The sequence below is a fragment of the Podarcis melisellensis genome (assembly GCF_964234715.1).
Source record: "Podarcis melisellensis genome assembly, chromosome: 2".
Taxonomy (NCBI): domain Eukaryota; kingdom Metazoa; phylum Chordata; class Lepidosauria; order Squamata; family Lacertidae; genus Podarcis; species Podarcis melisellensis.
The window spans coordinates 19,829,584-19,855,544 of record NC_138529.1 but is presented as its reverse complement, the minus strand read 5'-3'; the positions used below and the strand labels follow the sequence as shown (position 1 = coordinate 19,855,544).

Genomic DNA, 25,961 nt, shown 5'->3' with positions numbered 1-25,961 from the left:
ACTTCAGAAACATGTCATTTTCTGATCACAAACCAAAAACTGGTCCTCACCGCTGCCTCAAGCAGGCAACCGATTTGCAGGCAACTGTCGAGGGTCCATTAAACACACACACCAGACACAAGGCAGAAAAAAACCACCAGCAAACTGATACACACATAAATTGATGAATTGGACCATGGGTAGGCAAACTAAGGCCTGGGGGCCGGATCCAGCCCAATCGCCTTCTAAATCTGGCCCACGGACGGTCCGGGAATCAGCATATTTTTACATGAGTAGAATGTGTGCTTTTATTTAAAATGCATCTCTGGGTTATTTGTGGGGCATAGGAATTCATTCGTTATTACCGTATTTTTCACTCTATAAGACGCACCAGACCACAAGACGCACCTAGTTTTTGGAGGAGGAAAAGAAGAAGAAAAATATTCTGAATCTCAGAAGCCAGGACAGCAAGAGGGATTGCTGTGCAGTGAAAGCAGCGATCCCTCTTGCTGTTCTGGCTTCTGGGATAGCTGCGCAGCCTGCATTCACTCCCTAAGACGCACACACATTTCCCCTTACTTTTTAGGAGGGAAAAAGTGAGTTTTATAGAGCAAAAAATATGGTATTTTTTCAAAATATAGTCCAGCCCCCCACAAGGTCTGAGGGACAGTGGATTGGCCCCCTGCTGAAAAAGTTTGCTGACCCCTGATAGATTAACATTAGGTCTGTGCTTTTGAATTAGGAAGAATGTGAAACAAAGCCAGCCCTGTGCTTTTGCAAGGCCAACTGCACACAGAAGATGGGGCTTTTGAACAGAGGTGATTAGAACCTGACCGTGTCTTGGTATGGGAAACCGCATAAAACAAATCCTTGTGGACAGGGAATGATCTGTGATTTAACCAGTTAACAAATCTTTGTTGATTGGGAGAGGAAGCAATCCTAGCCCCTCCTCTCCCACCATGTTAGTTGCTGGAGGGAGTTAGGCTATGGCAGAGTTGTCTGTCCACTGGTCTCCTAAGATCAGATGAGTGGCCAGTGGCACATCTACTTTGCATCCACCTGCCGGTTGTGTATACGACGGAGAGAACAACAAAAACCAGGAACTGTGCACTTCGTATCAATGCAAAAACAAAAAACCACAACTCTTTCTACAGATAAATTTACCACCCAGGAAGGCAGAAATAACTGCAAAAAAAGAATGGGCAATGTTTGAACATCCCTAGGAGAAATCATGAATACACAATATTAATTGTGCTTTCACTATTACAAACAGCAGGTATTTATTAAGAACCTGGCAGGAGCGGGAGGACCTGACTACTATCATAAAAACGACAAGTGAACCTTAAAAAAACAACAACCCCATGGCAACTAGTACCAGAATCAAAGATGTATCTGCCTGGAAGAGAGGAGATGAGTGCTATCATCAACTGCTATCATCAACATTGCCTGCTTATCATGCAACCCCTTGTTTGTCAAGTTCCCACGGCACCTACCAGAGCCAGATTGAGTGAGTTGGGTTTTGGGCTGCAGATCGCGCGATGCTGAGGCTGGGTCGATAGCTCCAGCTTCAGTGGGTAGAGGAGCCACTTTCCATTTGCAATTTCATGGGGCCACATGACGTTGAGGAAGGCTGAGCCCAGCGTATTCAGGGACTGGCCTTGGTTTGAGACCTGGTGTGTGGACAGAGAAGGACAAGCTGTGTTGGAGGAGAATGAAAAGGAAACTGGGTGCCGAAGGGAAGCAAACTCCTCCTCCAACCTTGCGCCACCCCCTGGGTTTTACTCCATATAAACAAGGTTACACTTGTGTGCTTTGCATTAAGCTGGACTCAGTACCCCCTCCAATAGTTATTAACACGAGTGAAATCCCCACCACCCATAAATATGCATTGAAAAGGCACATACATATTTCATGATTAATCTAAGTAACTTTGATTAAGATTATTCTTTGTATTTGTGGGACAGGTGAGGGAGAAGAGCTCCCCCATTATATTCTCCATTGTCAGCACTATCAAAACCCCAGAAAGAGATTTTTGGAACAGACACTGGGACAGAACCCTGAAGTGAAAATATGTTGGTTATCATCTGGCTGTGATCTGCTCGTCACATGCAAAACAGCCCTATCTTCTAAAGTCGCTAAAAAAGTACTCATGCCAGCTATATAAAAGACAATACTGTGCAGACGATTCATTAATTTGACTTATTGTAAATGGATCTATATCTCTGGGTTTCTTTTAACAGGTTTTAATTGACTTGCTGGATCTGTAACTGAATTTGTAATGGCTTTTGGTCACACACAATAAATGTTCGCTTGATTGATTAAGATTATTGGAGCAGGATATCCCATTGATATATAGAGAAAGGAAGAAAGCAGTTGCACAGGGAGGACACAGTAACCATAAACAAAAAACCGACAATCTCTTTATCTCAAACACCCTAGATCCCATTCCCTATTCAGAACAGACCCCCACCTCCAAACCTCCTGAGTTCTAGCAGCAACTGGCTACGATACTCTAGAAATACTCTGATTGAAGGGGTTGCGAACGACGGCTCAAGGCTTCGATCTGGAGGGGACAAGTGTCACTCACCGTCACTTGGAGGAGAAAAGGACTGCCCACCTCGCTTTCCCTCTTCATGGCACTTTCGCCCCGCACCATCCCGCTGAAGAAGAGCTTATTTGGTTCGGCCACTCTGCAGAGAAAAAGAAGAGATTGCTTATTAATTAGATTATTTATTCTCTTCCAATGAGCTGAAGGTGATGTACGTGGTTGTCGTCGTCGTCATCCCCATTCCATCCTCACAACAACTCTGCGAGGTAGGGTTAGGCTAAGAGACGGTGACTGGCCCAAGGTCGCCCAGTGAGCTTTGTGGCTGAGAGGGGATTCAAACCCTGCTCTCCAAGGTCCTAGTCCAACACTCTAACCATTACGCCACATGAGGGTACATGGGAAGATGGAGAAACAGAAGCCCAGGCCACATCACAGGTGCTAGGAATTGCAGCTCTGTGACAGGTCTCCTCACATCTCTCAGCATCCTGAACAAACCCCAATTCCCAAGATTCTCTGAGGAAGCCATGAAGGTCAAAGAGGTATAAGAAAGCTTTAAATGTATGGGGTGGACGTGACCTCAATCTCTGCTAATCTGCTCTGTATGGATGCGCATTGAGTTTTGTGCACAAGCAGCGTAGCTTTTTCGATTTATTCTCTTTGGCCATGTGAACAGGCCCCCTGGCCAGGGCCGGATTCAGGTTTGATGAGGCCCTAAGCTACTGAAGGTAATGGGGCCCTTTATATGTCCAGTTGTCCTTTGTCAACAACAAATTGTCGCTGTTTTTTGTGTTGGATATATGCTGTATGGTAATTTATGGACCTAATAGGTATGTAGGTTTTATTTGTTTTCCCTCTTATATATTAGAAATGTACATCCAGTCCCCCCCCCCTTAAATTTTCTGGGGGGCCCCAAGAGAGCGGGGCCCTAAGCTATAGCTTGTTTAGCTTATATGTAAATCCGGCACTGCCCCTGGTACCAATGATTCAGGACAGAACTAGTTTATTTTGGTGTGCAGTTCACCACCCTAAGTGGAGAAAATAAGGTTCAGTGAATGCCTATGATTGGCAGAGAAGGTCAAGGCAGGCTAGGAGCTGGGATTGACTTGTGTATGAAGGCAGCCCAACATACTCTTATGAACAAAATACACATATTTAACACATTTGCATGCGATTCCTCTTACAATGCAACTTTTCCACCATTGGAGCATTTTGGAATGGGCTTCATGGAAGAATGACATGCGGGAATTGTTATATCAAAATTTAAAATACAAGGTAGATTTTTAAAGAATTACCCATGAGCAAATACAGTGGTACCTTGATTCTCAAAAACCTTGGTTCTCAAACACTTGGGTTCTCAAACTCCAAAAACCTGGAAGTGTTCCAGTTTTTGAACTTTTTTTGGAAGCTGAACATCCAATGCGGCTGTTGGCTTTTGTTTCCGGGGCGCCTGCACCAATCAGAAGCTGTGCCTTGGTTTTTGAACATTTCGGAAGTCAAATGGACTTTCAGAACAGATTAAGTTTAGCACTTTTGTTTTTGCTATTTATTTTGCATTTTTGTTTTTGAGGCTTTTTAGTTTAATTTGTTTTTGTGACTGTGTGGAACCCAGTTCAGCTACTGATTGATTGATTGATTGATTGTGTGATTGCAGAAATGGATAAAATCCCCCCATCCAAACAATGACTATCATTAGTGCAGGTAAGAAAAAAAAATAATTTTAATTTTTATCATCTACAATACTGTTTTAATTATGTTATAGTACAGTACATTGTTTATTGCTTTCATTTTATGGATCAATGGTCTCGTTAGATAGTAAAATTCATGTTAAATTGCTGTTTTAGGGATTGTTTTTAAAAGTCTAGGACGGATTAATCTGTTTTGCATTACTTTCTATGGGAAAGCGTGCCTTGGTTTTGGAACGGACTTCCAGAACGGATTAAGACTGAGAACCAAGGTACCACTGTAATAAATTCCAAGTGGCTTTTTATCATGCATGCTTCAAGAATGCTTCTGTTCTGGATGCATCTCTCAGCAGCTGCAAAACGTTTTAACACTCTGACAATGAAGTCGAGTTAACTTGAACTGGGTGTGAACTACCGTCATGTGACCCTTACCCAGAAACAGAGAGAGGAAGTTCCATGATCACATGGGCACGTGCTTGAACTGGGGCCAACCCAGGCTGCTCCGAGATCCTGTGGGAGAGAAGAGAGTTGCAGGAGTTTAGCTTACAGCAGTGGCGTAGCGTGGGTTGTCAGCACCCGGGGCAAGGCAAGTAATTTGCGCCCCCTAACCTGTGGATTTGCGCCCCCTAACCCTAACCCCCAGATGTTGCGCCCGGTGCGGCCGGCCCCCCCTGCACCCCCCACGCTACGCCACTGGCTTACAGGTCTCTCCAGACATCCTGTTTTATTGCACATTCATGCTGATTAGCGCTCGTGATGCTATCATGGTGATCATATGCAAGCTCACTTTCAATATTGTTTGTGCCTAAAAGATTTCAGGGTAGTCACAATGCTTCCTTTCAGTGCAGATGCTGCCGACATCCCGTACGTTTTTTTTAGAACACTTATGGTTTAAGTTTGTTGTACTAAAGCCCCTATGGACTGCAATGTGGTAGTAAAGGGTAAGGTAAACATAAAGGACCCCTGGACGGTTAAGTCCAGTCAAAGGTGACTGAAGATGTAGTTGCGGCGCTCATCTTGCTTTGAGGCTGAGGGAGCAGGCGTTTGTCCACAGACAGCTTTCTGGGTCATGTGGACAGCAGGACTAAACCACTTCTGGCACAACAGGACACAGTGTTGGAAGCCAGAGTTTACAGAAACACCGTTTACCTTCCCGCTGAAGCGGTACCTATTTATCAACTTGCGCTGGCATGCTTTCAGACTGCTAGGTTGGCAGGAGTTGGGACAGAGCAACGGGAGATCACCCTGTTGCAGGGATTTGAACCGCCGACCTTCTGATCAGCAAGTCCAAGAGGCTCAGTGGTTTAGACCACAGCGCCACCTGTGTCCCTACTGGGGAAGTATGGCAGAACAGCTAATAAAGCAGGCTAAACCAACAAGCAATTATTGTGTCAAGAACAGTGCTTTTCCCCCCTAGAAAAATAAGTGCCAGTACTTACCATGTTTACAGTAAGTGCCACACTTTTTAATAACAACAAAAAGAGGTGCCAATACTGCGTACCCTCAAGTATCCCCTGAAAAACAGCCCTGGTCAAGAATATTTTGCAGAATAAAGGTAAAGGTACCCCTTGGGACGTAGGTGGCGCTGTGGGTTAAAGCCTCAGCGCCTAGGACTTGCCGATCAAAAGGTCGGCGGTTCGAATCCTTGCGGCGGGTGCGCTCCCGCTGCTCGGTCCCAGCGTCTGCCAACCTAGCAGTTCGAAAGCACCTCCGGGTGCAAGTAGATAAATAGGGACCGCTTACTGGCGGGAAGGTAAACGGCGTTTCCGTGTGCGGCTCTGGCTCGCCAGAGCAGCGATGTCATGCTGGCCATGTGACCCGGAAGTGTCTTCGGACAGCGCTGGCCCCTGGCCTCTTGAGTGAGATGGGCGCACAACCCCAGAGTCTGTCAAGACTGGCCCGTACGGGCAGGGGTACCTTTACCTTAAAGGTACCCCTGCCCGTACGGGCCAGTCTTGCCAGACTCTAGGGTTGTGTGCTCATCTCACTCTATAGGCCGGGAGCCAGCACTGTCCGCAGACACTTCCGGGTCACGTGGCCAGCGTGACAAGCTGCATCTGGCGAGCCAGCGCAGCACACAGAACGCCGTTTACCTTCCCGCTGGTAAGCGGTCCCTATTTATCTACTTGCACCCGGGGGTGCTTTCGAACGGCTAGGTTGGTAGGCGCTGGGACCGAACGACGGGAGCGCACCCCGCCGCGGGGATTCGAACCACCGACCATGCGATCGGCAAGTCCTAGGCGCTGAGGTTTTACCCACAGCGCCACCCGTGTCCCTATTTTGCAGAATACAGCTGCAATAAACACCAGTTTGGATGGAAGTAGCCCAACGGCAGGGACTGATACCCCCACATGCTAATCTCTGCTACCTGTACCCTCTCTTTTCCTTGATAAACTGCCTGACTCCTACTGCAGCCTCCCCTGACCTAATTTCTACAATCCCATGATGCTAGCAAAAGATGAATCAAGGAGTTCCAAAAACATAAGCAAACCCAAGTTGCCTAGCAGTTTATATTTTTTGGAGGCTGACCTTGCAAGATCTGAGCTCAGGGCCATCAAATTTACCCGAATAAGCTTGTACGGGTCTTGCACTGCTTCTGGAGGAGCTCCTGCAATGTGCATTTGCTTTGGATCTAGCAAGCTCAGCTCTGGGGAGGAAGGGACGCCCTACTCACGTGCTAAGTTGTAGCCCTACTTCCAGCTCGGTGGTCTCCAAGGTAATGCCTGAGGTTTCCAGAACAAGGTAGAACCGGACCTGAAGAGAGAAATGGGGTGAGTTTAAGCAGTGGCGTAGCGTGGGGGGTGCAGGGGGGTTGGGCGCAACATCTGGGGGTTAGGGTTAGGGGGCGCAAATCCACGGGTTAGGGGGTGCAAATTACTTGCCTTGCCCCGGGTACTGACAACCCACGCTATCCCACTGAGTTTAAGATGAAAATAAGAGCTTTGAAAGAAGCATGGAGGGGAGGGGAGTGGTGGTGCAGATCTGAACCTCACCTGTGTTCCACGTTTCATGGGGTTCCCAAGCTCACATTCCATATAAGAGGCACTCTGGTTAGACATACAGGTTGGGGCCTTCTCCTATGAAAGACAAGGTTTTTCTTTCACCATCAGAAGGTTTGCAGGGCTGTGTATTTATCTATGCTAGCAAAACCTACTAACCCACACCAATCTAAATTCTGCACCAAGGATCCCAAACAATGCGATGAGAATAAATGGCTGCATATTTTCGGCTCAAACAATTTCCATACCCCAAAGATCAGATTTCAAATAATTTAGAAAAATATGGTACCCATACAATGGTACCTTGGGATGTGAATGGGATCCGTTCCGGAGCCCCGTTTGCATCCTGAATAGAACGTAAGACGCAACTGTGCATGCTGCCGCTGCCGCGCATGCGCGTGATGTCATTTTGACCGTCTGCGCATGCGCGAGTGGCGAAACCCGGAAGAAACGCACTCTGTTACTTCCGGGTCACCGCGGAGTGCAACCCGAAAATATTTATCCTGAAGCGTATTTATCCCGAGGTATGACTGTACTACTCTAAGTTACCATCAAAAGTTGCCCAACGTGTTCCCTAGTTTTTCTTTACGATTGTGTTAAGAGCTTCAAGAACTGCAGCTTGAATTTGCTTCTTTCCCCTTTCCCCTTGCCATTCCCTTTGTATTGTGTATTTTAATTGTGTATTTGTAAACCCGTGGGTGGGGACTGCCTTGTTTTTTTTAACCATTTGACTGTAAGCAGCTCTGGTAGCCTTTTCTGGCTTAAGAGCAGGGCGATTATGTTTTGCACAAATATTTAAAGCAACCTCCTTAGAAGTCAGCGGCTCAAACTCCAGTCAGCCTCCAACCACAGAGGTAGCTGCCTCCTTTGTGGAAGCAGCTGGTGGAGGCTGGTCCATTAGGGTAAATGAGGCAGTGCTCCACAAACCTGTCTTGATTCCCCCAAGGCTCTGCCTCTCACTGGTTCTGCCTCCACTTACTGTTGGCCTGCCCTACCAGTCCCAAAGGGCACCAGCCGCCGCTGGAAGCATCTATTCTGAGTGCCATCAGATCTGTGACAGCCAATCCTATAGATCAGCTCTTTCCTATGCTCCCCTCTGTGGACTATACAGTATATTACAGCCATTTCCAACGTGTACCATGGCATCGTAGAGGCGCAAAGCAGAATAGGACAAGGTAGGTGGCAGAGAGACAAGCAGCATGGCTTCGTGGGCATCGTCTCCATCCCGCTGTGGCTCAGCTGCATCCGAAGGAAAGTTGGTGACATGGATCTCAAGGGCTACGACTTTTTGGTCACTCATGGAAAAAACATCCAAGCCATCATCGCCTCTGGAGGAAAGGAAGAGAGGTTACCATGAAGGCCTTGGGTTTGGGGGGGATTATGAACTGGTCCTGGTCTCAACCAGCTGCCTGTTAAGGTTGACCTCTGCAGCATCCCTTCAGAAAAATCTAGGAGGGATGCCATTGTGTTGGAGTTGCACGGTAAAGCACAGCAACTTGCGTGTTTCTGCACTCACAACTACTGTGTGACACCAGAAACGTTATTTGTTTTAATTTTTAGAAAAAAAACATTTTTGTACCACCTTTTAGCCCCAGCAAGCCCCCACTCCTCCAGCGATTTACAAGTACAGAAAACACAGCAAAACCAAATAATCATATCAATGATACCGCCAAGTGAGAATTCATACTCTGCTCTTACCTGGGCAGGGGATGGAATACAGCGTCATCAACACGAGAACAGAACCGGTAGTTCAGCTGCAGGTTGCTCTGACAGATCTTGTCCTCCCCACATCCCTGCTTGAGGAAATTCACCTGGGGGAACACAACACCCAAAGGTAGGGGGGGCATGGCAGAGCTACAAGCGGGGGCAGCTCCAGAGGCACTCTTACAAAGACCCCCTACAGGAGACAAGCACTGGCTTAAAAGCTGCAATAGTGCACAACCCAATAATAATAATAATAATAATAATAATAATAATAATAATAATAATAATAATAAATTATTTATACCCCGCCCATCTGGCTGAGTTTCCCCAGCCACTCTGGGCAGCTTCCAATCAAGTGTTAAAAACAATACAGCAGGGCGGGTGCCACTGCCAAGAAGGCCCTCTGTCTGGTTCGCTGTAACCTCATTTCTCACAATGAGGGAACTGCCAGAAGGCCCTTGGTGCTGAATCTAAGGGTCCGGGCTGAACAATGGGGGTGGAGATGCTCCTTCAGGTATACAGGACTATGGCCGTTTAGGGCTTTAAAGGTCAGCACCAACACTTTGAATTGTGCTCAGAAACGTACTGGGAGCCAATGCAGATCTCTCAGGACCGGTGTTATGTGGACCCGGCGGCCACTCCCAGTCACCAGTCTAGCTGCAGCATTCTGGATTAATTGCAGTTTCCGGGTCACCTTCAAAGGTAGCCCCACGTAGAGCGCATTGCAGTAGTCCAAGCGGGAGATAACTAGAGCATGCACCACTCTGGCAAGACAGTCTGCAGGCAGGTAGGGTCTCAGCCTGCCTACCAGATGGAGCTGGTAGACAGCTGCCCTGGACACAGAATTGACCTGCGCCTCCATGGACAGCTGTGAGTCCAAAATGACTCCCAGGCTGCACACCTGGTCCTTCAGGGGCACAGTTACCCCATTCAGGACCAATGCACAATGCAGATCTTTGAACAAGCCAAAATGCACAGGGGAGACAGAATAAATGGCAAGGCATAAGGCTCTTCATTTGTTTCTCTCAATGAAACATGCCTTTGCTGCTCACGTGTTGAAGGGGATCCAGGCTTCAGCCTTGGATCCAGCTGTCACACATGCCTACCTCTGTCCTCTGAGTGCTGGGTGGCACAACATTCAGCACCGGCATTAGTGGGCCCAGCGTGGCGCCCTGGGCCTGGCGCTTGCTGCGGGCATGCTTGATGTTGTAGCTCATCATCACCACAATGGGATGCAGCTTGTCCCGGACTTGGTCCTGCAACAGAGGCCGTTGTTGTTTTTTATGGAGAGAGAAAATTCCCATGACTCCCTTTTCTCCTACAAAAACGACAACAAATTCCAACCCCCTGCTGCTCAGATCCTGTCCAGGCCCTAAACAGATTACAGTCAAACAAACGTGGCCCTTGTCAGAAAAAAATGTTCCTGCCTCCTGACCCGCAGCATGAGATTGTATAAAGGTAAAAAGATAAAGGACCCCTGAATAGTTAAGCCCAGTCAAAGGCGACTATGGGGTTGCGACGCTCCTCTCGCTTTCAGGCCGAGGGAGCCAGCGTTTGTCCGCAAACAGCTTTCTGGGTCACATGGCCAGCCTGAATAAACCGCTTCTGGTGCATAAACACCGTGATGGAAACCAGAGCACACAAAGACACCGTTTACCTTCCCGCCACAGTGGTACCTATTTATCTACTTGCACTGGCATGCTTTCAAACTGCAAGGTTGGCAGGAGTTGGGACAGAGAAACAGGAGCTCACCCCATCGCAGGGATTCAAATCGCCAACCTTCTGATCAGCAAGCCCAAGAGGCTCAGTGGTTTAGACCACAGCGCCACCCATGTCCCATAGGCTTGTATACCGCTCAGTGACCCAGAACAGGGTTTCTAACTCAGGGAGACTAGAAAGCTGGGGTGTGGGAGGGATAGTGCGGGTTGTAAGCCTAGTGCTTAAGCAGGGCTGCCATACCGCTCCCTTCAACTCCCAAGTTCCTTTATTCCTCAATTACTTTTAAGTGGCTGAGCTCCCAAAGCTATTGCAGGTGGTTCTAGCAGCCCAGGGATGCTCCAGTGAGAAACCCACCTTCAGCTGCAGTGTGGCCTTGGTACAAGAACGGACATGTTGCTGGGGCAGCTCCACTACCCCGGAGAACTGGTGCTCGGCGTCTGTGGGCTTCCGGTTGTGGAAGGTGACTCGGGAAGCCTGGCCTGATTTCCAGCGGTCGGTATCAGCGTCAAAAGTGTACTCAAGCACTGGGGGAAGGAGCGGAGGCTGTGAGTTGGGGCAAGGGAGAGGGCAAAAGAGGAAGAGACGGAAAGCTCCTTCTATTGGTGTCAGGATTCAGCATCTCCTGGGTTTCCTTATTATCTCAGTGTGGAGAGACAGATGCTACTACACAGTTCAGATGCAACAGCTGAGTGGGGAACACAGTGCGTTGCCTTGTAACCTAGCTAAGCACCAAAAGGCAACAAGAAACTACTGGTGAGGCCCAGCCAATACTCACTGATGGACGGGCTGTAGCTTGGGGGATTGGCAGTGTAGCTGAAGCAGGCTCTCACATCCATGCTAAGGAAGGAAGCAGAGAAGAGACTCTTATTAACAGTAGAGCTCTCCTGAGCTCAGCAGGCCTGAACATATCTTGGGTGTGGGGTAGCTCCATTTTCTAGAGTTAAAGAGGACTAGTCCTGGATTAAGAGGGCTATGAACATTGAAGTGTGTCACTCTCCCTGGGCAACATTGAGTCTTCTCCCAAATCGTTAGATGTACCCCAAAGACCACACCTGCACTGTGGGATTCTGGCAGGAGATACGCTAACTGGACAAACAGCTCCAGAAAAATAAGGTGTCCAAACCATCAGATAGCTCTGCTCTGGTGACTGTAAAAATCCTACCCATAGAGCCATGCAGGCGATTGGCACAGTGTTAGGTCCACTGGATCAGATAACGGTCAAAAGGTAAAGGACCTCTGGACGGTTAAGTCCAGTCAAAGGCAACTATGGAGTTGCGGTGCTCATATCGTTTTCAGGCCAAAGGGAGCCGGCATTTGTCCACAGACAGCTTTCCGGGTCATGTGGTCAGCATGACTAAACTGCTTCTGGTGCAATGGGACACTGTGACGGAAGCCGAAGTGCACAGGAATGCCGTTTACCTTCCCGCTGCAGTGGTACCTATTTATCCAGTTGCACTGGTGTGCTTTCAAACTGGGGCATACCTAACATGCAAGAGGATGAGGCAACAGGTGTATAGGCGCATCCATGAAAGCACCATTTGGCATCACCTGCAAAAGGGAACGGGAAGAGCGGCAAAGAAGCAAGGAAAGAGACTGTGCATTAAGAAGACTAGTTCTCACCAGATGCCCACATGGTGGCGACAGTTCATGGCCTCCAGGTCAACATTCTGGGGGGAGATGGTGACATTTCTGGAGATGCGGATGACAGGTCGGGATCTAAAATGTAGATTGGACATTCATAAGTGATTGGGTCACTTGCAGACAAATTTGGGTGGGGTGTGTGTCATTGGACCCTGCTTGGTAATGCAGAGTTCTTAAGAAAGGTGTTGCTTGCTGTGTGTTCAAGGAAGCTCCAACAGAAAATCCAAGTAAGGATGAGAAAGCTCCCAGATATAAGCGAAGAGATACTGTATCTTCCCTGTCTTGCTTTCTCTGTTTCCCCATACAAAGTCCCAACAACATCCATGCTTTCTATCAGCCTCTTTCTGACACACATTGCAGCAGCAGCAACTTTATTTTACATTTTACAAAAGTCTGAACAGTCACATCACAGTGGTGATGGAGTCCAGAAGCCAGCCACCTTCCTGTGCTGACATAAGCAATCTCTTTTGCAGAACGGTTTGGCTGCAGGAGTTCTGGATTTGGACTACAGTCTCGGTGTCATCCCTTGGTGACCTTAGATTATGTGTCAAGTTCCTCTGTGTTGGTCAGCAGCTTTCAGGAGATTCTGTACAGAGCCCATGGATGTGTCGTGGCCCCTGGCTTATCCCATTCCAAAGGAAGTGAAATAATTCACATTGCCATCTAAAGAGCCCCACTGTTGCAAGAGTATTAAGTCCAGAGTCTAAAAAAAATTACCAAAGTGCACCAGTGAAATAGAGGGACCTGAGAGACAAGGAGCATGGCAATGGGGGCACCGGGCAGAAGTCACAACACCAAAACCTAGTCACCCAGAGAGTCCTAAAGTGAAGCCTCCCCCAAGTCAGCACCCCCCTGGGCCAGAATCCTACGATCACTAAGGCCACCTTGGTCTCAAATTCCTACACTGAACCTGGCAAATCGTACAGTTATACCAGACCTTGATGGATTAAATAGGCAGCATGGGGTTCTGATGCTCTGGTATGACCTAATCTGCTACTTGTACTGACTCTCTGTTGTTGGGTCTGCCCTGCCACAGGGACCTCCTCTTGCTATCTGGTCTTCTGTTTGCAAGACAGGACAAGAGACTCTCCCAGTGAAAGAGGAGCACCCCATGCATGTCAAGTTGCTGGCTGAAGGATTCCTTCTTAAGGGAAAGCAACTGTGTGGGTTAAATTCCGTCAGACTGTGAATCCATAGGACTAGTTGCTGTACTGCAATGTATTTTACACATCTCAAATCAATGAGGATTCATTCCTCTGTCCTTTTTTATGCTCACCTGTATAGGACTACTGTGTTGGAAAGAGATCCCACTAGGAGATCTGGGTAGAGGTTGCCATCAATATCCAACCCTCCAGAAAAGGAATATCCAAACATCTTGACGCCAACACTCTCCCCAGTCAGAATCTGCAGAGGGTGATGGGGGCAAAACAGGGTAGCGATAAATTGGGTCATGATTTGGGGTGAGAGCAAAGGAAGGATGCGCAGCCAGGAGAGAAAGGAGAGGAAGGCCACAGGAACGCAGTGCTCCCCAAATCGCTCCCTTTTACTGCAAGGTGGGGATAAGGGAGACTGACCTGAGCAGGTTTGGTGACAAACCCTGAATTACTGCCGTGATAGATGTAGACCTTGCCATCGCCATCCAGTGGGGCTCCCACTGCAAAGTCTGGAAGAAAACGAACAACAGCAACAGTAAGAACTGTCTTTGTCTCCCACATTTCTGGACTTCATATTGGCTCTCAGAAATGAACTGAGATGTATAATTCTACCCACAATATCACATAAAGAAAGCCCCATCTATTGTCACATGATATGTATAGATAAAAGCCTGGGCAAAAATGGCTGCAGATGCATCAGGCTCACCTGCCAGCATTTCACACACAGCCAACCTAATTTGAGTCTCTCACATAATTGCATACTGCCACAGATCATCTTAATGTACATAGCAGTCTACAAAGCAGACACACCTTGCCCTATCTTTATCACATAAACCAGGGCAGCACAAGATATCCACACCTCTGAGATCATCACAGCCTCTTGAGTTTTTTCCGTTTCACATTTGCACATACTCAGCTACTCCCCCTCCTTTAACCTGCCCATGTTTTTCTCCCAGCTTGATCCTCAAGAGCCAAACACTTCAATCATAAACATGCGCACTTGGAAGTTCATTCCACTGATGCTAAGGGAGATGGCTTTCAAATGCAGACACAAAGCTCAGTTCCTAGATTTCCCTTGTCATGAACCATGACCTAGAAACCATGCAGGATGCTTCTTGCCCAGAGATGGAAAGAGGACAAGATACCTACCAGGGTGGACTGGTAGATGAAACTATTGGATTACATTACACAGAGATGGCAAGATTAACTGGGAAAATCAGAAATTGGGAGGATCAAACTTCAACAAGGAATGGGACAAATTTATATGGTATCTGAAAGACCACTGTAAACACTTGAACTCTTTGGCAGGTTTTAAATAACTCTTGCAATGATACATAGATATTGGATACAATGGAGGACTGCAAAATAAATGGACTTATAATATGCAGTTTAAAAAGTTACTTAAGAACCCACGGAGGAGGGAAGTCTTAAGATTCAGAAGATTCTTGTGCAGTTTTTATTATTTTTAATTATTTATGTGAATGAATTTGTAAAATCAAATAAAAACTATTTCACAAAAAAGAAGAAAGAAACCATGCACTGCATAATGGATATCTCAGAGGAGGATGAGGTTCTAGCTCCATCCTGCAGGGAAGAATTTCCAGGAACTTCATCAGAACCCCTTATCTCAGCAGCTGGGCATCTCTCTGCATAGCATGCAGAAGGTCACAGGTTCAATCCCTGGGTAGGGCTGCAAATGTCCTTCATCTGAAACCCTGGAGAGCTTCCAGACAGACCAATGGTCTGGCTCAGTATAGGGCAGCTTTGCTATGCCTCCCCCAATGACTTCAGAACCAGTGGAGATATGTCAAAACAGTAACCCAGATCCTCTCAGCCAGAGGACCCAGTCCTCCTGCTTTCCTCTAATTCAGAGAAGTCTCCCATAGTAGCCCTGTCTCTCCAAGCTACAGGAGTCAAAGACTGCAAAATAAGGAAAGGAGCCCTTTAACAACAAGTCAGCCCCTCTTGGGAGGACGGCCATACTACACTACTTGTCTAGTCAACATATAGAAGGCTTCAGTTCTAGCTAGGTGCTTGCAGAGGCAACAGTTTGTTTAGCTGCCACAAGGAGCTGTCCGTGGTCCTGCAGGTGCTGTTGGTGCCTTGGACTCATGCCTTGAATTGCTGACTCAGGCCATTGATTGGGTCCCCTGTGACCCTTGACAGGACATCCCCTGCCTCTAAACCTACATTCATAGGTACTTCAAGCAGACCAGTTCAAGAGCCCCCACGGGCCAGTTCCCCACAGCCACAGGCTCTCTCAGTTCTCTCACCTTGGAAGCCGTCTTGGTTGAGGTCTCCAACAGCCCCCACAGTGATACCAAACATAGAGTCATAGGAACCATTGAGGCGGATGGGGAGGACATTGTCCCAGTGCCCTGCCTGGTTGATGTAAACGTAGACTGCTCCTCCGATCCCTTCCTTGCGGTCAAAGAGGTTCGGTGCTCCGACCACCAAGTCCATCCAGCTAGAGACAACATGCAGTGAGTGTGGCTGCCATTGCTCTCAGGGTATCCGTAGCCACGTTGGATACCCAGAATGAGAAACAGAGCAAGCGACTCAAAACCTCTTATAGCAAAACCCACACATTGTTATTCTTCATTCACTGTGCTATGAGTCTTATTTTCCCCTGCTAGGGGAAGCCCGCAGGGAAGACATTATTGCCCACATATTTTCCAAGAGTGGACTTGCTAATCCAATGGAATAATGGGATTCCAAATTTTAGATGGGATGTAGCTACTTCTACTTTCCCACACGCAGCTCACTTTCTGCAGGATTGTTAATCCACCAGAAAAAACAACAACAGCCTGACCTGTTACTATGCATTTATTGGCAATTTAATGTGCAGAAACCAGGCAGGTGTAGCCTTTTGTATCATGGAGATAAACAGCACTGTTTAATAGGGTCTGCACCTCAAGATGCTACGTTAGCCAGCTGAAATATTGGCAACCCTATCCCCCCCCCCATCCAAGAGGGAAGAACACATCCAAATGTTATTGGACTACAACTCCCATCATCCTTGGCCATGGTTAGCTGAGGCTGATGGACATCGGAGTCCAACAACATTATGAGAGCCTCAGGTTCCATACCTCTAGTTTAGTTTGACACTGTTCTAGCTGCTACACCACAGTGGCTCTCACAATGTGTGTTAGGAGTCTGTTATCTTGTAAATCACTGGAGCAAGTTGTAAGCCAAACCCAGCTCCAACTTCTCCTGTACCCCCTTGCCCACCTGTGCTGTAACTCCTGCTAGTAGGGCAGCTTATGCTCTTATTACGACCCAACGGACCAGGGTAGCCTTTAAAACAGAGAATTGGCCCAAGCACCATTCAGGCAGAATGCTGCCTCCACCCCATGTTGCTCACCCATCATGATTGAGGTCCACCACAGCCAAGGAATAGCCAAAGGATGAAGTGAGCTTCTCTCCTGGGATGATAACCTCAGGCACCAGGCGGTTGACGTTGTCTTTGTGTAGGATCACCACAGCCCCTGTGTGGTTGGCTCGAGGAGCCCCTGTTACAAAACTCAGCTCATTCTTCCTGGTAATCCCCACTCCAGAGTCAAGGGAAAACCCTGGAACAGCAGAAAAGCACGTTAATGGTCACCGGGGGTGAGGCTGTTGTGGAAAAGTGTTAGTATGAAAAGACGTATGCGGTCCCCAAATCACCAATAAAAGCTTTAAAGTCATAAGATCTTATCACTGGTCCAACTCCTGGCTTCTGAACTTAATGTGCCCATGCGCATGTACACAATGCACGTTGTACGAACCACCAATGCTTAGAAACTGTCCATTTCATTTGGGTGGGGGATGTAAATGAAAGCTGTTATTTTCACAATTTTGTTTCATTGGAAAACTGCTTAAAGTCACATGTGAACAAGCTTATTTCTTACATGCTAGGTAGCCAGATTTGTTCTCCCTTTTCTCAACTTCTTGCTTTTCACCTATCCCATGTTAGCCTCAGTGGGTAAGATAAGGAACATGTTATCTGCCTCCTCTGCTGCTTGAATTTGGAATTGCATATCTTCATGTTTCTTGACAGTAGGGCTAATTTAGGGTTTATCCACACTTACCTTTCCTCCACTCTTTCCAGGCATGGTACGTGCTTTAAAGCTCTGTGTCTGAGCACCCTCTATTTCTGCTCTGGAACTTGCCCCGTGAAAACCCGCTCTTTAAAGCTCAGCTAGAGCAAACAGCAATCCGAGAAAAACTGGAATTGACTCTGCTCCCATTGACCACTAAAGAGCGAATTATTGCTGGGAAAGCTCAGAGGTAACAGCACCACCACCAGCCCAAAAAAACTTGGGCACAGAGATTTAAGCACATACCTGTGGCGGGAAAGAGCAGGGCAAAATATGTGTGGATAACCTCATAATGGCCAAGCCACAACAGAAGTATCACAAGCAGCGGGCGTTTGTGGGATTATCTAGCCATGAATATGGATAATGTGGGTCTGCCTCTTTATGATTTACAGCAGGTCAGCCAGCACACTGACCTCCAGAAGTTGTTGGACTCCAACTCCCATCAGCCCCAGCCAGCAGAACAAATGGTATGGGATGATAGGAACTGGAGTCCAAGAATGTCTGACCAACACCAGGGTGGGGAAGGCTGCACTAAAGAACGGTCTTGTTAAAGGAGCAGCAAGTTCTGTCCAAGGACTGGGAAACATGCACAGGCCAGGAGCAGGATGTCCAGCTGACTGGTTTTAAAGCAGTCACCTTCTTTAAGATTATTATTAATATTATTATTAGTTCTCTAAAGAGCTGCTGCTGTTGCTTTTGAAAGATGGGCTTCAGCATCACAACAAAGGGCAATTAAAATTTATATACATTTTAATGAATTAACAAATGCAATTGAGAAACATGTGAACTAGCTGCAGAAGGGGGGTCAGGGATGCCTCCCACCATCTCTGATGGCTGCAGAGTTAAACACTTCTCATGACAAAAATCTGCCTTTCTGAAAAGATTCTTCCTGCAGGAAAAGCCCGTGGACTCTCCACCCCCTGCTTCCCACCCCCACTCTCTCCCTGCCACCCCCTTCCCCACTGTGTGTTGTGGGAGCCAGAGAACTGGGAGAAAGTCCACGGCTGAGGGATGGACACTGGCCAGGAATGCAATTGTGACTCCTTATATATACATTACAAGTAGCCTCTTTGTAGTGGGATGGGAAGCAGCAGCAAGACTGGGGGCCTCTGCTCTGGAGAGGAGGAGGTTTTCGATAGATGTGTTTGATAGAGCATGCAAGGCTTTCCCCAGAAAGCAGCCTTCAAGGCATAGGCTGCCTACATACCACCATACATTGAAAGCATGTGACTTCCCCCAAGAAATCCTGGGAACTGCAGTTTGTTGAGGGCGCTGCGCTCACAGCTCTTCTCTGCTTCTCAGCCACAACCATTTTTCAGCCCCAAAAGCACATGGGACTTGAAAAGAGGGAAGAATAAATGAAAGGGGGAAAGGCAACAGCCAGGAGGACTCTTCCAGAGCAGTAGTGAAGCCTGCTGGCATGGAAGGGCTCAAACGACGATAGGGCTGGCATTAAACCACAGCTCTAAAATATCCCTTGAAGAACCAAGATCAAACTTGGAAGGGATGGTGTTAGGTGGCAAGGGAAATAGGAAAAGGCACTTTGTAGCCCCAGGACTAAAATCTGGTCCTATCCATGGCACAGCCATTGCTCAGAGTTGGCCAATGTGGTGACTATGGCTCCCATCAGCCCCAGCCAGCAGGGTCAAAGGTTAGAGAAGATGACAGTTCTGGGGTGGAACTCAAAGTCATGCTAAGGTGATCGTCCCATCAGCGCAAGGACTCTTGCTTGCCAGATGGAAATATTTCGCCTCTTTCTCGGGTGCATGCTGTTCTGGGGGGTACTCCTGGATCCAGGGGGGTGGAGGAGAGAGGGGAAAGCCCTGCATTGCCAGTGGGACTCATTGCACTGGTTCCTGCTAGCTCAACTATTTAGTTGAATTCGGCCTATAGTCCAAAGACATCTGGAGGGCAATGTGTTGGATACGCCGTCTGTCCAGCTCTGAGGAGGCAGGAGGGGCTGCAATGGGTGAAATAGTGGCTGGGTGGGAAGCAAAGGCACACTGTGGCTGGCATGCATGCAAGAGCAGTCCGTAAGCTGGGTGGCAGACTGGGAGGGTTGGAAGAGGCAGGCTGTTGGAGGAAGGTGGGGCTGGAAAGAAGCAGGAGTGTTTGTGACAGAACTAAAATAGGAAATCTTTGGCCCCAGCCCTGTAAGGTCTCCCTCACTTCTTCAAGCAGGGCTGGTCTTTTGCCACCCCTTGTCCTCCTCCATCAGCAGCAGCTGAATCCCACTAGGTTCCTTTCCTACTGTGAGACAAGGGATGCTCTCTTTGAGGAAAGCAATGGGCGGGGACAACAATGGGTAGAAAGCTGCCCCACAGCCCCATTCCCTGTTCAGTGATTGGCCCACTGTAATCCCAGGAGGGTCTGGTGCATTAGCGTAACGGTGAGGACCCTGGATGCTGCTGGACCTCCCAGCATCCCTGACCATTGTGGTTGGGGCTAATGAGAGTTGGAGTCCAACAATATTTGGAGGCCAGAAGGTTCCATATCCCTGTCTTAGAAGGTAAAAGGTAAAGGTAAAAGACCCCTGGAGGGTTAAGTCCAGTCAAAGGCAACTATGGGGTTGTGGCGCTCATCTCGCTTTCAGGCCAAGGGCGCTGGCGTTTGTCCACAGACAGCTTTCCAGGTCATGTGGTCAACATGACCAAACCACTTCTGGTGCAACGGGACACCATGACGGAAGCCAGGGCTCATGGAAATGCTGTTTACCTTCCCACTACAGCAGTACCTATTTATCTACTTGCACTGGCATGCTTTCAAACTGCTAGGTTGGCAGGAGCTGGTACAGAGCAACGGGAGCTCACCCTGTTGCAGGGATTTGAACCGTCGACCTTCCAATCGGCAAGCCCAAGAGGCTCAGTGGTTTAGACCACAGCGCCATCTGCATCTTAGAATATGGGAGAACACATGATGTTCTCATGGAGCTCCTGCATCAGGTAGGATCAGCCAGAATGAGCATTCTTCCCCACTGCTTAGTAACAAGCATGCAACAGGCACAAGCAACACAGACACCATGAAACAAGGGGCAGTCAGTGGCAAAAGGATGGTTCCATGCTCCCCTAAGTGCCAACCCCCACACCTGCAGTCTAATCCTCCTCCTCTTGCACTACATAGTTTCCCCCGCTCACATTTTACCTTTCTTGTCTATGCTCTGTGAGCTACACAGCAGTTCCCACCCCACCTGCAGCTTTTCACCCCACTCCTACCCACCTCCCAGCTTACAATGTCCCACTTGCTCCTCAGCTTGTGTCCTGCTGGCTAGCATTTACAGCAGAGGATTGGCAACGGGTGATGCCAGTCTTTGGGACGTACAGTCTATGTCCCTTCCAACGCCACCATCACCTGCAGTCGCCAAATGTCTCTGCCACCTCCCCCCAACGGAGCTGGGTAAAGTCAGGGGCCGAATGTTAATAGGGGCCCTTCACAGCTCTGCAGAGGAGAGGTGTTCATTCAAATCGCTAGAACTCAGGGTCAGCCAATGAAACTTACTGAAGGCAGATTCAGGAGAAGCAAAAGGAAGTGCCAATTGATATGCAATGTGAGATTAGCTTACGGGATCCATTGCTACAGGATGGCAGGGCAGGGAATTAGCATAAATAGCTCTTAAAAGGGTTAGCCATGCTCACTGGGCATAGGTCTATCTGTAGTTGGTAGCTGTAATATCAAGAAGCTGAATCCTCTTCAAGCATACTGGATACCTCTATTTAATATATACTGGATATAAATAACAGAGGGCAGCTACCTCTTTCACACCCCACTGAGACACGGTGCTAGACTACATAGATCTATGGCCAGACGTCACGCTCTTATGTTCTTTCAGAGCTCCCTGCACCTCTGATGTTTATCAGACCAAAGGGCACCTAGTTTTCAGAGGAGCCTGTTGCCAGGCTTTGAGCAGTGTACATCATCCCATCCCCTGCCAGTCACCGGTGCAGGATTTCCACCAACAATAAGCCTGGAGGGTTTGCAGGCTGTGTTTGCTCATGAGAGCAAACCATAGTTAACGGCAGGCCATGAACACCCTGATTGCTCTGGCATCACTCCTCCCCTAGAGGGAGCAACGGACCACAATCCACAGTTTGGAGTTAGCAACCCAAACCAGGTATCATGGTTTGGTTTCATTCCAAACAGAAAGCAGTGTGAAGCCAGTGTGGGTGGGCACCTCAAAAAGCTCCCCCATGTCAAAAATGGCCTTCATGTAAAAAATGAGCGCATGCGAGAGAAGCGTCCCAGTTCAGACTTCTCTCTTATGTGCTACCTTCCAACATGTACAGAGTTTATGATGTAAGAGAGCATTCAAGCCTGCAGTCCCAGACCTGCCCTTGTTAGAACCGTAGAATCGTAGAACTGTAGGGCTGGAAGGGGATCCTGAGGGTCATCGAGTCCAACCCCCTGCAATGGAGGAATCCTTTGCCCAACATGGGGCTCAAACCCACAACCCTGAGATTAAGAGTCTCATGCTCTACCAACTGAACTACCCCCAACCGTTAGGCAAACATTGTAAGATGCTTTTTCAAAACATTCAAGTTGGTTCTGATTGCATGTATGCAATGTTTGCGTTGAGGCATGATTAAGTGTGTGTGTAAAGTTGCTATTTATACACTGGGAAATTTGCCTGCTGCTTCTTTTTTTGGGTGCTTGTTTGTTTTTGTGGAATGCTGTGCATTATCTGGAATCTGGCCCCCATTCCCAGGAATCTCATCTTTCATTTCTTGAAAACAGCAAGAATACAATCCAGCCAAAAGCAAAGCACTGGTTGCACTGGGAGAACTGAGCATGTGCTCCACTCTTAATTCTTATTATTGCTATTATACTCCACCTTTCCTCCAGGGAGAATGGTTATTCTTTCCCTGCCCATCTCATCCTGACAACAACCCTGTGAGGTAGGCTACTTACAGAAAGATGGTGGCCGGCCCAAGGTGAAGCAGTTAAGTGCAATCGTATGCCTGTTTACTCAAAAGGAAGTCCCCACAGTGTTCACTAGGGACTCATCTCCTGGTAAAAGTGCATAGAATTGCATCCTAGGTTTTATCTCCCCCACTGAAGACTCTGCCGTAAAAGTGGATTGTGATTCAGGTTTCTAGCTGTCAGGGTTGTAAGGATATATTTTGCAGTATCAGCAAAAGATGCTCTTTTTAGGAATGTAGAACTTCTGTGATCAAGCTCAAACCTGCCCTTCATGGCTATCACTCCCTCTCTTGTGACGTTTTCCACTCCAATCTAGGCTTACAGCTCAACATTTGGCTTCCTTTCCAGTTCTACTGTGCTCCTCCCTTTCACACACACAAAACGGAAAGTTCTATATTCTCTCAGAAGCTCAGATAATACTGGGATGAAACTAAAACATACCAACATTATGCAAGAAAACATATAAACGGCATAATTTCTTTGGAGCACATTCTTTTCTTCAATGCACCGAATGCAGCACATGTTCTTCAAAGCACACACAAAACCTCTCGTGCTCCTCTACCTCTTCTCTAATTGTTTTAAACATAGGTTTTGTTTGTTTATATGTTTCAAATCTTTCTTAGCTGCCCTTTATTTAAAAAAAATTACAGAGAATATACAAAAGTGCAAATAAGATTCATGTAATATATAAATAGAATTTAAAACCAACAAATAAATGAAATGCAAGACGTAGGTTTAAAAAATCAAAAACAACAAAACCCCAAAAGCTTAAAAACAGAGTAAAACAGAATTCAGGGAGCAGGGAAAAGATCTACAATGTAAAAATGCCCAGCTAAAAAGACAGATACCTCGCACTGAAAAGCTTATAATGTTGGTGCCGGAATGCCTCCTTAAGGAGGGTTTTCCAAATATTAGGGTGCACCTGCAGAAAAGGCCCACGGCAAAAAGCCAATTTAATACCTAAGATACTAATGATAATGCATACAGAGACTAACTGCACCTAGAGGTCAGTTATTATGAAGCCACTTACCCAGAACTGCTTCTCCTAAAACTGTCATAACCACCTAAATTACCTGACTATTGCTAAATCAGAATCTGTAGCTCTCTGTTCTACCCCACTCCACTCATATATTGGTGGGGGTTTTTTTGTGGGGAGGGGTTGTTGGGGCTGACAAAACACAACAGAAAGGGGAAAACAACATAGACTAGCAGGAAAAAAAATGCTAAGGAAGAAGAGGGATTTCCGGGGAGAAAGGGCGAGAGGCAGAAATCACAGGAGACGGGCACACCAACACCTTACAAACCTAAGAAACTATTGTGGGCCACATCTCCAACACTCCCGGGAACCCGTTCACTGGGCTCTGGCGTTTTATAGACCAGCTGGTCAGGGTCTGAGCTATCAATGTTTGTCACAAACAATATCCCTGCAAGGCCAATGGAAGGAAAGAGAGAGAGAGAAGAGAGAGAGGTTAGCAGTATGAGAAACCCTTGGAACCCAGGCAGGGAAGCATCACAGAGCACTGGGCAGGAGTCGGGGAGACTTAGCAGGGCCTGGGTCGCACCTGGCTGGGATTTTTTCCAGCACTGCCTTGTCTCTGAGCAGCCAGTGTCAGCAACTGGCAAATTGGTTTAGCCAAGTTTGCCCTAAGATCATGAGAATGAAATGTCTGCTTATTGAGAATCCCACAAATAAGAGTTCTCGTTATTATTTTTCATGGTTGTATTTATGGCTAGTCTTGAAGCCAGAAGCCCCTTTCCAGATGTTGTTCGTTAGCCTCATCAACCCCCTGCCCTGCGGGTGGCCTGTCCAATTGCTCTGCGATGCTTCGCCTGCCGGGTGCAACCCCGTACCAAGGTAGCTGTTGGCAGGCAAGGGGATGAGCGAGGGGTCCTGGTCCTTCTCTCCCCCGGCTTCATACGGCCCGTCGTCGTAGTAACTCAAATTCAAGCCACTCAGCTCTGCCCGTATGGTCCCTGCCAAACCAAACACCTGTTAGTGATTGGCGGGAGGGGGGAGGAAGAGGTTGGGTTGAGGATCCACGGCCTCACAGTACAGTACGACAGCAGAGCGTGGGTGAATTGCACATTGCAGTTTTCCCAGCTACTTCCAATGAGACTCGGAAGCTGTACCTGGTTCATCCACCGGGTCCATATGGGGTGTGTGGGTTCACAACCCAGCAGGTACTCAGAACTGGAACGCTCATTGGGCTGTTCCAAGTGGCAAAGAGATGGCAGGGGTGCGTGATGGGCATGCCCATCAGTGATTCATGTGGTTCTGACACCCCTGCCTACTAGGCAATCAAAGGTCAGAACTGCCATGCATCCCACTAGCGTTTCCTTGGAGGAGGTGTAAATCATCAGCAATGCTGACCACCACAAGGGGGGTGGTGCTGATCAAGGTGGGAGCACCCACTGACTCTTCCATCTGGCACAGAGGTGCAGTACTGGTCATGTTGGATCAGGGCCTTAACTTAAGGTTACCAGACGTCCCCATTTCCCGGGGACAGTCCCCGGATTCACAAATCAGTCCCCATACAAAATCAATTGAAGTTGAAAAGTGTCCCCGGATTCATTGAAAAAAATCTCGTAACCTCACCTTAGCTCAATGACAGAGCACATGTGGGAAGTCCTGATTTCACTCTTGACATCCTCAGGGGTGGAGATTCTGCCTGAAACACTGGGGAGCAGCTGCCAGTCAATGCAGAATGAACCAGAGGTCTGACCAGGCAGCTCCCTGTGCTTGGTAAAGAAGGCACATTCCCAATGAAATGGAAATGGCACGGAGGATGCCCTCTGGCCATGCTCCATTCTCTAATTTTGGGGGAAGCAACAGGACCTTCACCAACCGGCCCGCTGGAGGCTGTCATGGCCTCCAAACCCAGCACAGTTGGTTTGCATAATGCTGACGGATGTCGGATCAGAGCTATGTTATTTAATGCTCCCCACACACCCTGGGTCAAGCATATGTGTGCCAGCTTACCCTTCCAGTTGTAGGTACCAGGCGCTCCAAAGAGGATATAATGCCTATCTGCAGTGAAGCCGGTCGCCACCCCTTGCTGGCAGAAGCCAAAGCGGTCGTGTCCCTGGGGCCGCCCTTCGCAGAATTTCCACTCGCCGCCATCCAGTTCGTCAGAGACTTGCAGCCCTTCACTGAGCATGTAGCAGCGGCCGATTACGTCCCTCGTCTCCAGAGATTCATTTACCCGGTTACGTGCTTCGTACAAGTGGGCACAGGTCTGGGATACATGGGAAGGGAAAGGACATGGAAAAGTGGTTAGGGAAAAAAACCTGCTGCCTTCTGGCATTCCTGCACAGAACTGCGTGGTTATATCAAACATTTAACCCAGGAAGCTATTTGCGTGGCTTAATTGCCCCCTTATGGTATCTAAGCAGAAGGTATTTAAATGTCCCGATATGGAAGACCATATGACAACATTTACTCCAAGCTAAGTCACTTCTTGGGTAACAAAGCTTACTGAGGACACACACATAAACAGGTGGAAGGGGAATATTCCAAGGTGAGAAACCGATGATGCTGTTAC

General features: G+C 47.9%; 1 protein-coding gene across 7 annotated transcripts in view; it reads right to left on the bottom strand.

Moving 5' to 3' along the window:
- The window catches only part of ITGA7 (integrin subunit alpha 7), an 89,992-nt gene that overhangs the window by 8,163 nt on the left and 55,868 nt on the right, over window positions 1–25,961 (bottom strand). For 6 of the 7 annotated variants that reach the window (XM_081898522.1, XM_081898526.1, XM_081898525.1 and 3 more), the window contains 17 exons: window positions 25,400–25,655; window positions 24,271–24,393; window positions 16,791–16,998; window positions 15,700–15,893; window positions 13,847–13,935; window positions 13,549–13,676; window positions 12,252–12,347; window positions 11,407–11,468; window positions 10,986–11,155; window positions 10,019–10,168; window positions 8,907–9,019; window positions 8,347–8,536; window positions 7,203–7,286; window positions 6,884–6,963; window positions 4,642–4,719; window positions 2,567–2,669; window positions 1,473–1,649 (listed from right to left, as the gene is read on the bottom strand). In XM_081898522.1, coding sequence (XP_081754648.1) covers window positions 1,473–1,649; window positions 2,567–2,669; window positions 4,642–4,719; window positions 6,884–6,963; window positions 7,203–7,286; window positions 8,347–8,536; window positions 8,907–9,019; window positions 10,019–10,168; window positions 10,986–11,155; window positions 11,407–11,468; window positions 12,252–12,347; window positions 13,549–13,676; window positions 13,847–13,935; window positions 15,700–15,893; window positions 16,791–16,998; window positions 24,271–24,393; window positions 25,400–25,655 — 2,301 coding nt within the window. Of the gene's footprint in view, window positions 1–1,472; window positions 1,650–2,566; window positions 2,670–4,641; window positions 4,720–6,883; window positions 6,964–7,202; window positions 7,287–8,346; window positions 8,537–8,906; window positions 9,020–10,018; window positions 10,169–10,985; window positions 11,156–11,406; window positions 11,469–12,251; window positions 12,348–13,548; window positions 13,677–13,846; window positions 13,936–15,699; window positions 15,894–16,790; window positions 16,999–23,723; window positions 23,844–24,270; window positions 24,394–25,399; window positions 25,656–25,961 lie in introns of all 7 variants that reach the window. The other variant, XM_081898523.1, reaches the window with a different exon arrangement.